The 17,147-nt window shown below is 55.0% G+C and overlaps 1 protein-coding gene across 1 annotated transcript in view; it reads right to left on the bottom strand.

The window, feature by feature from the left end:
* SDK1 (sidekick cell adhesion molecule 1) overlaps nt 1-17,147 on the bottom strand; it is a 625,710-nt gene that overhangs the window by 70,390 nt on the left and 538,173 nt on the right. Inside the window, exons 31-34 of the mRNA XM_046666514.1 lie at nt 12,102-12,205; nt 9,393-9,463; nt 3,045-3,180; nt 1,495-1,554 (exon numbers count right to left, since the gene is read on the bottom strand). Of these exons, the coding sequence (XP_046522470.1) occupies nt 1,495-1,554; nt 3,045-3,180; nt 9,393-9,463; nt 12,102-12,205 (371 nt within the window). The remainder of the gene's footprint in view (nt 1-1,494; nt 1,555-3,044; nt 3,181-9,392; nt 9,464-12,101; nt 12,206-17,147) is intronic.

The following is a 17,147-nucleotide window of genomic DNA, read 5'->3' as shown; positions in this document are numbered from 1 at the left end:
TAACCGGAACCCGGTCTGCACTATGCTCTTTCAGCTGCTCCTCCATGAGGCCGTGTTTGGGAGAGTGCCCGGCCCAGGAGGGCATTCAGCGAGCGTGTGATGGGGGAGACGAGGAAATGGGCGAGGGAGTGACGGGTGGGCGGGCAGTGGAGAGTGAGCAGACAATGGATGGACAACGCAGTGCTTAGGGCAGCACTGCAGTACAGAAGAAAGCACAGAGCTTGCACACATCCTGCCCCAGCACCCAGGGCTGGGCCAGCTACCTGTTGGGTGGGGGCGGGGATGAAATGGAGTGGCATTAGCCAGCCAGCCCTGGAAGGGTGCCAGCACACAGTAGGGCCTTGGAAAGTGCTAGCTCCTCTTCCTCTTTCCTTCATCCACTTTCTTTCGTTCTCTTTTTCGTTTTGCTGAGGAAGATTGGCCCTGAGCTAACAACTGTTGCCAATCTTCCTCTTTTTTTTGCTTGAGGAAGATTTGACCTGAGCTAACGTCTGTGTCAATCTTCCTCTATTTTGTATGTGGGTCACTGCCACAGCACAGCTAGTGATGAGTGGTATAGGTCCATGCTCGGGAACTGAACCTAGGCCACCAAAGTGGAGAGCACTGAACTTAACCACTAGGCCACAGGGCCAGCCCCTCATCCACTTTCTAATCCAGAGGAATTCTCTGCAGTGAAATGAGTCATCCTGTGGGGGCCCCTTATCCCCGCACTTTGATCTTAAAATCCATTCCCAGCCAGGAACCGAGAGGAAGCGACACGGTTTAGTTAAAGATGAGGGGAGGCTGGAGGGACCAACCACACGGTGCAGGCAGTGGAGTATCACTCAGCCTTCAAAGGGAAGGAACCCTGACACTGCTACAGCATGGATGCACCTGGAAGTGAATAAGCCAGACGCGAAAGGACAAATACTGCATGTCCACTTAGACGAGGTCCCTGGAGAGTCAGATTCAGAGACAGAAAGTAGATGGTGGGCGCCAGGGGCTGGCAGTGGGGGTGGGAGTTAGCGTCTAATGGGGACAGAGTCTCAGTTTGGGAAGATGAACAAGGTCTGGAGATGGTGGTGGGGACGGCTGCACAACAATGTGAATGTGCTCAACACCACGGAACTGTGCACTTGAAAATGGGTGAGTAAACGGTAAAGAAAACGGTAAATTTTACGTTATGGGTATTTTATCACACACAACAAAAGAGTTAACAAAAACAGTCAGAGGGGGCCAGAGATGAGATCTTGCCCAATCTGACTTTCTGTCCCAAACTTGTAGACCAGCTGTCAATAAATCCCCCTTCTCAGCCTCTGTTTCTAGAAGTTTCCTTTCCTGTCTCACTGATGGTTTTAGCATATTGAGAAGTAGTGTTTGAGAGGCAGAATTCCAGAAATGAGAGCCATTAATCCAAGCTGGTTTTCACTTGGTCTGCTGAGAGGCCAATTGGCGCTGCCTCCAACCTGCTCCCCGGGTCACAGCGGCTTCCCGCTGAAGGCGGCGTGTACTTACGTGTTAATTCATATGTCGTTAACGTGGAGCTGCTGTTCACAGTCTTGAAGCTGCTTTGGGCTATTAGGGGTAAACAAAGCAGAAAGGCAGTTAGCATTCAGGGAACAGTTATTGCAAATGAGGTGCTGCAGAAACGAGGAAATGGGGCCTGGCGTGGAAGCCGCTCAGCTCCCACGTTGCCCCCACGACACTTCCCATCAGCTCCCTGGGGGCCACCATGCTTCTTCATAAAACAGCCAGGCATCCCGGCCCGTGACGGGGCAGGGGGCAGGGAGTGGCGTAAGCTCACCCCTCTGCTGAAATGGATCAAATTAGCATCTGGCATGACATAGTGCAAAGAAACAGCAGAGAAGACACAGAAGTCAGTTTCTCCTGGGGCAGCGACTTTTCCAGATACCCTGCGGCAGGTGTGGTTGTCAGCTTACCTGTGCTCAGGTAAGGGCTCTGGTCTGAAGGGGATGGGCAAACCAGAGATGAAGAGCTCCTGTGACCAGGGATATGGACCCAACGGCATCCCGGGGTCCTTGGATGTTGTTGTTTTGATTTTGTTAGAAAGCCAAGGAGATGCTAGTTATGGTCTAGCCATCAGTGAGGGACCCTGGGGGTGTGCTAAGAGTGTGGGAGACAGCTGAGCCATTTTCCTTCATCAGCATCACTCCTGGCATAGCCAGGGTCAAACTCAGCCCCATGACCCTCGAAGGGGAGGGGCCATCGTGTGAGCACAGGCTGCTGCACGTGTGACCTTCACGGAGATGACCCAGTGTAACAAAGGCCCTATCGTGGGTGTGCAGGGTCCAGAAGCTGCCTCGACGGCGGCTGCTGGAACAACTGTCAGAGCCCATGCCAAGAACCCTGGGGGAGTGCGGGCTGAGCAGATAGACCAGGGACGAGAGAAGCCACAGGCTCCACACGGAGGGCTGTGTGCTGTGACATGGGCGGAGCTGGCCCTGACCTGTGCAGATCAGGCAACAGGCTGCAGCTGGTCTTGGGCCTCCACTTCCCCCCGGGACGTGCTCTGCTCAAGGCGGCCGCACCGTGTCCCTGGAGGGCCTGGCTACTCCTCCTCCCTGGACAAAATCGTGGCGCCCAAGGCATGCTGCTTTCCCAGCCTCACCCCCACGGCCTCACGAGGTGAAGCACACACGCACTCCTGGTTGGCTTCCCCACCTGCTGCATCCCAGAGCCCCTCACTTCTTCCTGCCTCCCGACCATTTAGTTTTGCTGGGCCTCTCCCTTCTCCGGTGAAATCCTTCTACTGGACTCCCTACGTCAATGGCTCCTCCTCCGTGAAGCCTCCCCTGACCCCCTCCTGGGCGGAAGCCCCAAAGCACGGAGCCCTCTCTTCACTCCCACCTCGCCGTGCACCCTGGGCTGCCCTGTCCTGTGCGTGCTGGAGGCAGAGCCGCATCTCCTTCAGCCCTGCACGGAATTTCCCACCAGGCCTTGCATGGAGCAGATGTGCGACGGTCACCTGGGGAGGTCCCGGCCGACCTGGGACCCAGGTGGCATAGTTTGGTACCTGTGCCGGGATGGAGGGGACAGCGTCTCACCTGTGAGCTCGGCCCGTAAAGCCGAGGGCGTTTTGAGCGTCTTGGACTCAGTGGCTGAGGCCGCCTCGTACTCCAGCTCCCGGTAGTAGATCCTGTACCCCTGCAGAAGGCCGTTCAGGCTTTCGTCCCTTGGGGGCTGCAAAGACATCACCGCGGTCAGCCCGCCGGAGGGGCCTGGTGACCTCGCTTCAAGTTAATTAGCCAACTGTGCAGGAGGAAGTCACTAATTCAAACAGAGATTTCTCAGTTGTTTACAATAAAATAAAGGCAGGTGTCACGTTCATGAAGAGGAGCCCAGGAGAACCACGGAGGCAGAACCAGGCTGTGGAGCAGTTCCTCAGAGCCCAGGTTTTCTGTGTCTCATCCCACGTCCAGCTGGAATAATCAAATGAGCCCTGGGACCGAGGCAGGGGACTGTGGCCCGGGTCACAGACGGGCGAGGAAGCTGCCTGTTCCCGGTGAACTCAGAACTCTAAGGGAACGGTGGACGTAGCCCGGCTCCAAATTGGCCACGGGCTGGTCCCACCCTGTCCTCAGTCCCTGGCCATCCAGGCTTGTGGCAGTCTCACGGGGCCCTCAATGACCTCTCTGCATGCCAAGTAACCCCACTCTGCCCCAACTCAGACCTAAGGCTGAAATCCCCATGGATTGAGACACTAAAAAGATCTAAAGATTCTTATAAGATGAGGGAAATTTGGACATGGAGAGAACGTCATGTGAAGATGGAGGCAGAGACTGGAGTGCTGCGTCTGCGAGCCAACGAACACCAGAGGCAGCTGGCGAGCCCCTGAAGCTGGAGGAGGTAAAGAGGAATGCTTCCACAGAGTCTCCCGTCGTGCCCCACAGGGGTGGGCCTCCCACAGTGACCTGGAGTTGAGCTCCAGGAGATGGGCCACGGGAGCCCCGCGTAGGCTCAGCTGGCCCCCTGGCTGCTTCTCCCTGTCAATCAGGAGGCGAGACGGCAGAGACTTCCAAGACCCTGGGCCCTTTGCCTTTCCTTTCCTGGGCTGCCGATGGAGATTCGTGTCCCTGCCTCCCGGCTTTTACACAGCACTGCACCCAAGGAGAGCGCCCGGGGAGGGCACCCGGGGAGCCCCGCTCTGCTCAGATGAAACAAGGCCATCTTAGCTGACAGCCCCTGGGCCCTGTCCTTGTCCTTGTGCAGAGGCCAGGCAGGAGTAGCAGGGCAGTGATGACGAGAAATCTCATGCTGCCATTTTTGGGATCTGTGTTGACTTGAATCGGTGGAAAGGAAGAGGCGAGTGGGCAGATGGAAAGCGTGCAGCTGGGTCTTTCAGCACCAGCCCAGCAACCTCACCCTCGGTCGGTCGCTGTCAAAGCCTCCCTCAAAGGCCCAGATTATGCCCGTGGTGGCTGTGGGCACTCGGACCTCAGCAGGAAGCCCGCAGAGGCCCCAGGGCCTGACTCTGCAGACCCGCAGACGGCCCAAAAGATTACAGTGAAAGCAATTCACTTTTGGGGGAGGAGGGAAGCTGGGGGTGGGGAGGACTAGATTCAACTCACCAAAAACATCAAATATGCAGGAAGTTGGAAGTTTAGGAAAATCAAGCGTCCTCATTGAGGACCAAATGTGGTCCTGCCACCGGCAGCAAACACCTCCCCTCCCCGAATCTGTGTCCACATGTCCTGGAGCCGGAAGATGGAGAGGAAGGGGGGAGACGGGGACACTTCCAATCCTGGGCTCACAAACATTTCTAGCCAAAGAGAGATGATGCTTCAGAAGTGTAAGATGAGACTGCGCCCCGTGCCCCACGGGCACAACTGCCGCCGGCGACCAGGCAGGGTCCCCAGATGGTAACACTCAGTGATGCTGCACCAGCAGGCCCCTCGCACCCCCCCATCAGGAGCCATCCAGGCCTGGGGAGGGGACAGGTGGTCACACAGCCCAGACGGCGGCCTCTCTAAAGGCTGCAGGCCTCACGAAGGGCCGATTCCACGGAGATTTCTGCGGCTGCCTGCTCAGGATGCTGAATTGGGGTTAACCACACTTCCATCCCTAGAGTTTGGAATAAGCCTACCTGTCATTCATGCAAGAGGCCTCTATGACTCTGGATGTCCTGGGAGGTAACTGTAGGGCAGGTCCGCGTGACACACAGAGAGTTCTAGAAGCGATGGACTGAGCTCAGGCTCTAGATACAAGTCCCGGCTTTGTGGGCTTGGGCTGGCCACTCAGCCTCCCAGGATCAACTCCATCTCCATAACAGTCTGGCTAGATGGTCCCTACAGTATCAGATGACTCTAAACGGAAGGTTCCCCTTGCAGACCTGTTCTCCCAGCCCCGGCCCTGCCCACGCCGTGCTGAAAGTTTCTGATTCAGCCCTGATTGGAGGGCAAGGCCTGCCTGCGTCTTGTTCATTTCCATCTTCCCCTCAGCACCTGTGACAGGTCTTGTACACAGCAGGTGCTCAATCAATGCTTGTAGGAGTGAGCTGGATTTGCTGACGTCCAAGACAACCCCGTCGATGGTTAATTCCACCCTGGACTGGCCATCTGTATGGGCAGATGCTTGAAAGGACCTGGGAGCCCTTCCTAAAAATGTCTTCCCTCTGCCTCATTTCTGCATCAGAAATTCAACCAGCAGACTCTTTGGGGATCCTGAGGGTTTTTTTCAGTTTTCAAAAGCCCCCTGTGAAAATGCAGACGACCTGATAGGAGTAAGCCTGGGCTTGACCACCCAAGATAGCAGGCAGGAAAGGACAGGGAGCTGGGGATGACCCAGAGGACGAGGCAGGGCGTCTGGAAGCAGGGGGGCTGAGGGCAGGGAAGGGCGAGGGGCTAGGAGGAGGCAGGACTTCCACGATGAGCCCCGCTCCTGGCTGCCGGCAAGGGGACAGGCTGGGGTCAGCGCAGCAGTCTCTCCCAGACAGGCCCTCTCCCCACTGTACAGGTGGGGACCCGGGGCTTTGCAAGGTTCAACACCATGCCCAAGGTCTCGTGGGGAGCAGAGGTAGGGCTGGAACTCAAGTCTAAATCTAATCCAACTGCCATTGTCCCTGTGTGTCTGAGCTTTTCGTTTATATTTCCAAGACTTCATTTCCCAGAGTGTAGAACAAGGATTTCCTCTGATGCCTGTGGGACTAAGTCAGGGGAGCACAGGAGGCCCCAGAGACCCTGGCTCAACGTGCCTTCCCTTGAAGCCCAGCATTGAATCCCAGTGGCTGTCACACCTCTGAGCCTCTGCTGGGGCTGTGCGTGATGGCCGGAGCCTTTTACCCGGGGGAGGTCCATTCACCCTGCAGAACGCGTTCAGTTGGCACCTCTGTCTCCCTCTGGCCAGGGCTGTTGCTCCCCCTCCACTGTCTTCCCACTCACGCTTTGTAGAGCTCAGTGCACTAAACAGAAGCCCCGAATCTGCCTCATTCACCTCTGGGTACTCAGCCCCTACCCTGGAGCTGGTCCTCTGCAGATGATGGAGCAAGTGGCAGGACCCAGGCGGATGCAACACTCCTCTTAGGAAGGTACCTACAAGAACACTGAGTCTGTCCTCTGCTGAGTCCATGGAGCGTGATGTGATCTATTGCCTGGGAGGGTTTCTTGGCCAGAAAACAGCCTCAAAATCCACTTAGAGAAATCTGCAGCCGCCCGAGGGGAACTGCATTTGAGTGACAGGCTGCGTGATCCAGTGGAAATTTCAGAACAGCCAGCTTCAATGTTGTGACCAATTCAGGAACGTTAATGTCTATTCTGAGCTGCACTCAGCATGAACACAATACCGCCACTGTCTAGAATACACACTCAAATCTTTAGATTTCAAGCAGCACTGGACCCCGTGAAAGGCAAAGATTGATTACCCTGCTAAGAAGCAGCAAACCCGACTAGGGGGTGGCTATGGGGGGAGCCATTTAAATGGGTCAGCAGCCTTGAAATTACAGGCGGTGTTTGCATTTTTAAATAAATTACACATAAAAAAAGGTTTACAGGTGAAACACTTCATTTGGAATGCAAATCTATATTTAAACATAGTCTCTTTGTTCTGTTCACTCTGATTTAGTAAATTACTCAAAATTTTAATTATACTTCAATTGCCTGGCAGTTGACAGGCATTTATTTCTACAATACATTGTATTGACCGGCTCCTGCTCTGGGCGTCTTGCAATTGGTTTGTTCTGTTGGGCTGGGAAGGAGGACAGCTGATGGACACATATGCCAAGTTCCTTTGGTGCAGCAATGGGCCACTTCACAGAGCTGTCCAACCACAGCTGAGGGGCTCGGAGCCCCGGGTGGTCGGGAGGCAGAGTGGCCGAGGTGGACAGCTGGCATCACATCCACACAGCCGGTGCCACGTCGACAGCCACTCGTGTGGAGGCGATGATGTGTTGCAGCCCTGAGTGCTGGCTTTACGCAAAAGGAGCTTACCTACCTACTGGAAGCCGAAGGCCATGTCTACAGAGAAAATGCTAATTTTCTGTTAGAATTTAGCGCAGTACAAAGGACCAGTCTTCTTTCGGTTGATTACGTTAGTGGAGGGTGGGAAATAGAAGCACTTGGGACCTTAAATTTCCATTTTGAATGTTTCCCACCTTCCACCAAAGACCCTAATGGAAGTCAGGGGTTTGGAGACTTAACCGGCCTTGGATCAGAGACCTTGTGGCCACTGAGGGGTCACCTCTGACCAGATATTTTTACAGAGGAGGAAGCTGGAGCCGGAGAGACCTCTCAGGGTCACTGCCATCCAATGGCAAGCTGGTGCCTGCAGATCTAGAGCCAGGCCCTTTGCACTTCACTGGGGCTCTGAGACAAGCGTGGGGGACGTGGATTCCCAGGAGCTGGGGCTGGGGCCCAGCTGAGGCTCTGTTGGTTCCCATCCAGTCCCCAACACTCTGGGGAAGCCAGAAATTGCAGAGCGCCACACGGTGGTGAATTTCTGGTTTCCCTGGAGACATTTGGAATGTCCTCCCATCACCTTCAAAGGTTCCCATCACCTCCAAGAAGCTGTCACTTAGCAACAGAAGGGGGTGAGGAAGTGGCCCACAATGACTCCAGCCATACTTGAAGGAGGTTATGCACTCTTAAGAGAAACCCCGTTTATTGACTCTCCAGCCATTGTCGAAGCATCAGTGTCAAGCTGTGTTAGGTTGAACCTCATGAAATTGCCACTTTTGTACCTGGTCCGTGCACCTGGTAAGGTACAGCCCTCTCAGCTCTCCAAGGCCACGTCCAGACCATTGTTCTGCTCTCCTGGGTCCCTCTGTCTCCTGACTTCCCAAACCGTCTGCTCCCTCCTCTGAGTCTAGATGACACGCTGGCATCAACCTGGACGATTACCATCCACCTCGAGGAAGACTCTCAGCCCACACAGACCAGGCTCTCGACCCAGGCTCACAGCTGCCGTTCCCAGGCAGACCTCCGTGGCTCTGCACACAGACCCCGGCGCCGCCCTCTGCCTCCCTACCCTGCGGCCCCCGGCTCTGGGCACTGCCCTCCCTCCTCCCCAGGACAGCAGCTCCGTGCTGGCCGCAGGAACTTCCCTTGTTGGACAAAAGTTTGGACTATGCTCTCATCAGTGCCCTTAGCCCCTGCCCCTCAACCTGTTGACCCTGCTGGGCCCAGCTCCAGCCCTGCTCCTGAGGCTGCCCCCGCCCCGGCTGAGCCCGTCTCCCACAGAGCCTGCTGGCACCCTCAGCCGGGCTTGCCCTTGGGCTGGGCGGCCTTCCTTGGCAGTTCCGCTGCTGTGTTATTTTTGTTCTCAATGCACCTCATTGTGAGCAGGAAACACCCAAATTGGAAATCAGGCAACGACAGGGCTGTGCGTCCTGGCAACGTCCTATCAGAGTGTCGGTTAACGGCCACCAAGGGTTATTTGATCATCTGGGAGAATGTGCCTTGGTTTGACTCGCTGTTCACTGAAGATTAAAGACGGGGACTCAGTGGGACACACGCAATCCTATCAGTATTTTGTCCAGTTACAAATGATTTCTGTAGCAATGGTGACTCCAACGGTTTTGGTTTCACTGCCCTCTAGGACGTGACCCTGTCTCGTGTGGACCACAGAAGCCCTGCTCTGCCATCCGTCACCGAATGCCGGGGAACATTCTGGTCCTCCGATGTTCTTTGCCCAGCCTTGCCCTCCTGCTGGCCCCCTCCCTAGTGAACTGAGTTCAAGTTCATCCTGCATCTGCCTGACAGTTAGGCCCTCACCGTTTTGGAAACGGCACTTTGACCCCGTCCCCTCCCGGTTTGGAGCCCGGCCAGGGCGTTGCCTTTGTCTTGCCCTCAGAGGCCTGCCACGAGGCCGGCCTGCAGTCCGCTCCAGCTGCGGCAGATGCTGAAGGAGCAGGGGATGAGCCCACGGATTGACAGACACCTGGGGGTTCCTCAGACCCTTACCTGCCACTGGATCAGGACAGAGGAAGTGGTGTGTGGCGTCACTGAGATGAAGCTTGGAGGCTCTCCCGGAACTGAAACCCAAGAAGAAAGCACGGATTAGACAGTTCTGTCAGCACGTGGCCACGGTTCCAGGCCGGCTCTCTCCTGGTGCCGGTGAGCAGGCAGGGCCAGGGCCAGCCCCGAGAGGGAGGAAGCCGACCAGCCAACGTTCCGGCTCCCTCTCTTCCCTGTGGATGCCCATCTCCCATCTGCGAAGCCTGTGCCCAGGACAGAAGGACCCCATCCTAAAAGGGTGATCACTGGATCATGTCCCTGATTTTACCCTCCACAGACAGACCCATGCCGAGATACCCAAATGAGTATGGACCTCTCCCCTGGGAGCCACTTAGTGGCAACAGAGGCACCCAGGCGGCCCGGCCTGTGGAGCCCTCCTGCATTCTGGCTTCCTCAGGGTGCGTCCCCCTCCCTTGAGGAGGGGCATCCCTTATCTGAGGTACTTAGGTCAGAGCGGCTTCTGGACAGGACAAACGATCAAGCCAGGCCATAGTGCTCTGGGTTTTAAATGCTAATGGGACTGCCATGACTGGAGGCTGACCCCTGCTGTGTGCTGAGTATGGGCGCTGGCCCCGCTCTGCTGTCTGGAGGGACAGGTTGGTTTGACCTCTGACCTCTGCCCATTGCTGTGCCCTGCACTCTGGAAGCTACAGTCCTTCTAGCACCTGCCAGGTCCAGCCACCCTTTCTGAGCCCCTCCAGCCTCCTGCCCCATTGGATCTGTGCGGCCCTCTTTGCAGACTGAAGGGACCTTTTTACGGCTCCCCCAGTGTAGAACCCCGAGCTCATGACGTATTAAATGTTCAAAACCAATCACTGAAGGGAATGATCTGGGATATTCTCCCCAGCCCGCCCCCACCTGTGTACCTGGCATGCCCCCTACACTCACTGTCCGCAACTCGGTGCCTGGGTCCCCTGCTCTGTGACCTCCCGGTCCTCTGGACCCAGCACCTGGGGCAGGCCTGTACCAGCCACACCTCGGTCCTCTCGTCCCGCCTCATGGATGGCGGTTTGGCGCACGCTCTCTGGCCCACGCTATTCTATCTTAAGTCAGTGGTGGAGCCTTAGCCAGCTTTCCTGATCACACTTGATTGCCATGATGGGGGTCTCAATCAATCTCCTGATCACCACAATAAGAACATGTTTATTAGCAAACCACCCACACTCTCAAAGGACCCCCACCAACACAGGCTTCCCCTGGCCCGGAGTCAGTCCCTGCCTGCCAGTCTGAGCTGATGATGGACTTGGAGACAACACAACGCAAACACGACGCAAATCCGCTGCAAAGAGAAACTGTGCATCTCGGAAAAGGAAGATAACAGGATAGGAGCATCAAAAGAAGTGATCTGAATATCAAAGAATTAAGAAAGACCTTTGGGAAGCCTGAAGAGGCTCTTGAATGTTTCTTCCAAAAAGGCCCACTCTGACTGAGCTGTGTAAGGCGAAGGGAGGCCACGCACCCTGCTCTGACACAGTTTTCTCAGAGACACGCCAGCAAAATCAGCTTGCTGTATCTGTTTTTTTTCTTCTAAGAATTAGTGCTTAGTTGCAAATATTACCTCAGGTGTGTTAGATGTAAGATTAAAATAGGAGCCACAAAAGACAACCTAGTTTCTTAAGGCGTGGGGCCCGCCTTCCCTCCGACCCGTCCAGGCTGGGGCTCCAAGGGCACCACCGGGCATCCTCCCGAGGTGGGAGGGGCCCCTGACCAGGACACACAGCCCTGGAGGGTTCTGCTCTGCTGGGAGCGCTGGGTGTGCAGCAAAACAACTTCTGCGCTTTGCTGAGAAGCTAGACGGGTGCCCCCGAACCCCTTTGCTGGTCACCCGAGCCTCCTGTTGGAAAAGCTAAACCGCCAGGTGATAAACGAGCAGAACTGAAGATGAGAGGTCCCGGGGCGAGGCGGCTGCAGATGGGTTTGTTTAAAAATGGTTCCTCTGGTGCATTAAAACAGAAAAAGACGGTGCTTTGGGGTGGGTGTGGGGAATTATTATAAAGCCCTGCTGGGCAAGCTGAATGCTCAGGTTTGCAGTCCGGGGTCTGAGCTATGGCATCTGCTACGCAATGGCAATCCTTTTCCATCCTAAAAGGCGGCCTGTCACCTTTGATGACACCGTCTACCGGCTCACTCCAGGCCTGGCAGACGGTCACACAAAATCTCCACAGATCTGCAGGCCTGAGTCCTCCGCAGGACAGAGGGGGCGAAAGGCCACTCGAGCTTTTAGGGAACCTCACTTCCATCACTTAACTGTGCTTCTGTCAAATGCCACAAGAGGGTTGGCTTGTGAATGAGAAAAATGGGGGGAACCTCTTAAAACCCAGCTACCCTGTGACATTTATTTTTAATGACCCTATAAATTATTCAATTTCTGGGATGCTAATGGATTGTAGGGCTTTGGAAGCCAATCAAAGAACCTTCCTTCCATTTGGAAGCCCTTGAAGTCTTGATTTACGGCCACAGGCTGTGCAGGAGGGCTCCGGGCTGTCTGTTCCTAATCGAAGCCCACTGCTCACCCTTGCTTCCCTCGCTCCCCACGCTAACCCTTCCTGGCTCAGGACGAAAGTGGGACCTCTCTCTGGGAGCCCATGTTTCGGGTCCAACAGCAGCAGCTGGAAGTGGCCATGTCTGTTGGCCAGCCTAGGCCCCATTGCTCACCATCCTGCAGGGTGGTCACTGCCTCCGTCTCCACGCTGAAGTCACTGTCCCCGATGTCATTGGTGGCTTTCAGGCGCAGCTTGTAGGAGGTGAAGGGCCTCAGCCTGAAACATGGAGGAGACCAGTGACTGCGGGGAGACCTCCGCCCGGCCCTGCCCCGCGAGCTCTGGGGAATGTCCGCCCTGCGCTGTGAGCTCCAGCCTCAAGGAGGAGGGTGTTCCGGGGCTGGGGTTGACTCACTCCTGGCAGCAGTGAGCGGGGCTTCAGTGGCCCCAGAACTGTCTGAGGAGCAGCCCTTAAACACCCAGCACTGTCTTCCCGGGCCGGCCTGTAGGAGAGGACTTTGGCAGGGAAGAGGAGAGGAGGGGAGGGGAGGGGAGGGGAGGGCAGAACTTCCTGGCCAGGGCACCAGGGGACGGAGACTCTGCTTAGGGCTACTGAGGGAGGAACACCGCCTCCTGTAATTAGAGACACTCCTGTGCAGCAAATCACCGCTCTCTGAGGAACTTGGATTTCTCAGGAGGAGGTAATTACATCAGCCCTCGCTGGGATCCAGAATATGCAATGAATGCCTGCCCAGCTCACTTCCTCGCTCACCCCCAAGTGCTCTTTTGTGGGTGTCTGCACTGGCCAGCCCCAGCCTGGCCCCAAGGTCTGCCCCTGCCCCACCTACAGGCAGAGCCCCCCAGCCATCCCCACATCTACTGAGCCAGACACAGTGCCCAGCCCTTGACAGGCATTATCCCACTGAGCCCACACAATAGCTCTGTGGAGTAGACTCACCATGATTCCCACTTCCTGGATGCAAAAACAGAGGCCCTGTCAGATTAAGCCCCCTGCCCACTGCCAGAGGACTGGTACATGGCTTGGCCGGGATGGGAATAGGGGTCTTGTCTTGAAGCAACATTTGTTTGCCGCTTTACCTAAGACCAAGACAATGCCAGCTGTCTGTATGAAAAATTCTGCGCCCCCCAGCCCTCTGGTGGAAATTTTAGAGGCACTAATGCTCCCGAGGCACTGCCTGATGCCACCACTTCAGGCTTCCTTCCATCCATCTCTCCATCTGTCCTTCCTTCCTCCCTCCCTCCCTCGCTTCTTCCTGCCTCCCATCCATCTGTAGAGCCATTCTGTATTAGTTGGGTCTCATGAGCCAAGCGCTGTACACACCTAAGACCAAGACCACACAAACTCTTCTGTGCAGACGACGCTCAAATCTTCCTTAAGTCGCCTGAATTGCACCTCCAGACACACACTCTTGCTCAGTACCTGGCTGGCCAGCTCCTCTGGGCTGCCCTTCACGTCCCTTCAAAATGAGCAGGTAAGGAAGCAGTGTCCTCTCTCCTCCCCTCCCAGCGCGGCCCCACCATCCCCTCTCCTTCCCAGACCAGAAGAACTGGAGTGATTCTAGATTCTCCCTCCCCTTCCTTCGGGTCCAAACTATCTCTGAGTTTCCTCGACTGCCAGTCTGAGAAAGCCCTCATCGGTCCCCGCAGAACCAATTCTCTCTCCTCGCTCCCAACCCAGCCTGTAAGCCAGCGGTTTCCAAACTGAGCTCTGAGGAACCCCTGAGACTCCGAGGAGCCCTCTGGGAGTCCAGGGCCCCCACGCTTCTGTGAACCAGCGGCAGCAGCACTTCCGCCTGGTTTATAAGTTGGTTCTGGGTCATACTTTGTTTAGAGAATGGATTCTGCTTTTGATAACCATTCCTGGAGACCATGATCAGAAAAAGTGTCCCCCTCTCTGTTTTCATCCTGACCCCCTGCTTAAGGCCGATGACAGTGGTTCCCATCAGCAGACACCTCAAGGGACGCTCGTCCTTCAAAGCCTGTGGAAGCTGCTCTTCCTCTGCTGCTCACAAGCCCCTGGTCTCTCTGCGCCCCGACTCCACAGCTGGAGAAAGTGGGGACGGAGCGACTTTGCCGGGGTCGGCTTCGCCGGACGTGCTTCTGGCGCTCCACCCTGAAGACTGATCTTTGCTGCAGGTTTCGGGGAGATGGCCTTTATTAAGTCAAAACAAACAAATAACTTCCCCTCCGTCCCTAGCTTCCTGGGAGTGGTTTTATCTAATTTTGGTGATAACAGCGTTTTTCCTCCTTTGACCTCCTGCCTCACCCTCCTGAGCCCCCACACTAGCCTGGCCAGCTCCTCTCCTCCTCGAATCAGAAGGCAGCACAGTGTGGTTGTTAGGAACGTGGACTCTGACTCCCAGGTCACCTTGGGCAGGTGACTGTGCCTCAGTTTCCTTCTCTGGGGTGACAGGAGCATCCGCAGCGTGAGGCTGTTGTTTGCACTAAACTCAGCAGAAGCTTAGGAGAGACCCCGGCCCACGGCGAGTGCCCACCAGCCGTCAGCTGCTGTTACCACTATTATTTGCCGGCAGTGTCAGCTTAAACGCCCAAAGCAAGGCCTGTCCTGCCCACTGTCCTCTGCACCCTTCGCGTTGCCTCATCTCCTTCATCAGTTTGTAATTAACGGTTAGTTTCCTTGACGACCGTCTGTCTTCTTCACAAGACTCAGGACTCCTGAGGACAGGGACCAGGTCGCCTCATTCGCTGCCTATCCCGGGGACCAAGAACAGTGCCTGGATCCCGGAGGCGGGCAGTGCACGTCTGCTGAAGGAATGAATGAAGGGGGAGGACCTTACCTAACTCCCACGCTTCTTGGGAGGTGGAATAAGAGACACACGTGAAAATCAGCCGAGCCTCTGGCACGTGGTAAGTGCCCCGGCAATGACCCTGGTCACTGTATTTAGCATTTATGTTTATTTAGTATAGTGTTAGTTAGAATATATTTAGTACATATGATTCATTACATTAGATTTAGTACCTCAAAGTTCTCTAATGAGTTCTGGATTTGAGGCCAAACATCAAGCTCGTCGAGGACCACTCTTTCTTCCCCATCCTCTGGGGTCTCGAGGAACCCAGGGCACATGGGTCTGTGGTCTGAGGTAGTGGGGTCGGGCACAGAGGGGAACGAAGGCAGAGGTCCGGCAGCATTAGCCCCTGTTGGCCAGGCTCCCTCCTTCACAGGACCCATACACTGTCGCTGGGAGGGAGTCACAGCTCTGCCCACTCTGGGCAGGAAGCCCCGCCAGGTGAAAACAGGCACCTAGTGACTCAGAGGCAGTGAAGGGAGTGGCCAGCTCATCGCCAGTGAGAGGTGATGGTGTCCCCTCTCCTGGTCTCCTGCTCAGTGGCCTCCTCTGCATACTCCTCATCTCTGGGGCCTGCCCCCTGGGACTACTGGTCTACCACACTGGTCCTCGCCTCCACCCCGCCCCCTGGCTCCTGCCCTGCTCCCTCCCACACAGAGCTGGACTCCAGCGACTACCCCGTAAACAAATAAAGGACAAACCATCCTGGAATACTTTCCCTGGACCCCTCTAACTTCCCCAAATTCTGCTCTCTCTTCACTTTTCCAGGCCTCCCCAAGCCTCCTTAGTTTCTCTGAGCCTCACTTCACTCATCCCTAAGAACAGAGACAAGGACACCCGCACTTCCCAGGGCCGTTGTGACCCTCATGGAGACTGACGGCTCTCAGCACACAGTAGGCATTTAATAAGTGTGACCTTCTCTTTCTTGTCTCCCCGACCGTCCAGCCACGTGGATCTCGTCTCCCAGGAGCTCCATCCCTGACGCGTGCAGCGTCCCTCCACCCTTCTCAGGTTCTTCGCATCCCTCCCCTGCCAACTTTCTGCCATCCGAACTCAGAAACTGGCTATATTTAGGTAAATTTTCGAGATAACACCCATTATTAAAACTCACCTATTATTAAAACTCACCCATTATTAAAACCCCCATTATTAAAACCATCTAAAACTCAGGGAAGGAACAGATGTGCTTAGCATACCCTCTCTACCCAAACTTGCCTGCGATCAGAATTCTTATAGGAACAAGGTATGTTTAGAAAGCAAGGCTGCGCTTGTCCTGCCTCTGACTGTCCCCCTGCTCTCACGTCCCCACACTCACCTCCACAGCCAGAGGGCGTGGGGGGGTATGTGGTCACAGCTCACAGTTCAGTGCGTCCCACAGAGCGAAGAGCAGAGTCTTGTAAACAGAAAGAGCTCTGTGCACTCTTCTTTCATTTTGTTATAACAGTAAAATACATGAGTCCTGAACATTTTAGTAGCTATCCACTGCTGCCTCTATGTATTCATTTATTTATCTTTAAGGTACTGGTAATGTTCATTAAGAACTCACTACTCGCATCACGAAGAACAAAGAATATTGAACCCATGCACAATGTCCTTGGCCAAATTTACTTGATTTTTAATAGAGCATTATTTTTAAAGATTATGCAGAAGCAAAAAAAAAAAAACGAAAGACTCCAATGGAGAGAGGGCCCCATCTTGACTGTAATTGAACCCCTATTGTTTTACATGGCAACTCTCTTTGGGCCCTTGCGGTTTTGGTTCCGGTCCACAGCCCCTGCCACAGAGGGCGGTTCAGAGGAGGAGCAGACCCACTATTTCTGCATATTCAACGGCAAGTGACCTCACACCCACACTGCTCAGCCCTAGAGTGACACCCGGCATGCCCTGTGGCCCTGGGCAGGCAGCCGTCCTCTTCAGCTCTACTGCACTTCTGTGGGATGCAGCCGTCAGCCAGACACCGAGGGGCCTAACCAGGACCCTCAAACCCAAACCCAACGTCTGGTGCCTTAGACCCACCGTCTCTAGAGGGTCGTACAACCACTAGATTTAGATGGTTCAACATTTTTTTCTAGTAGTATATCTTCCTTTTCTTTTTTTAAAGGTACGCTTTTTGGTGAGGAAGATTGGCCCTGAGCTAAGATCTGTTGCCAACCTTCCTCTTTCTTGTTTTCTCTCCCTAAAGCCTTCATACACAGTTGTATATCCTCGTTGTATATTCTAGTTCTTCTGTGTGGGATGCTGCCTCAGCATGGCTTGATGACGGGTGCGTAGGTCCGTGTCCAGGATCCGAACCAGCGAACCCTGGGCGTCCAAAGTAGAGTGTGTGAACTTAACCACTCGGCCATGGGGCCAGCCTGTTAACTTTTTGTTTTAAACTTTTGTTTAAACTTTTA

Source organism: Equus quagga, chromosome 7 (genome assembly GCF_021613505.1).
Source record: "Equus quagga isolate Etosha38 chromosome 7, UCLA_HA_Equagga_1.0, whole genome shotgun sequence".
Lineage (NCBI taxonomy): Eukaryota > Metazoa > Chordata > Mammalia > Perissodactyla > Equidae > Equus > Equus quagga.
The sequence above is the reverse complement of the archived record's forward strand: the minus strand, read 5'-3'. Positions and strand labels throughout refer to the sequence as shown.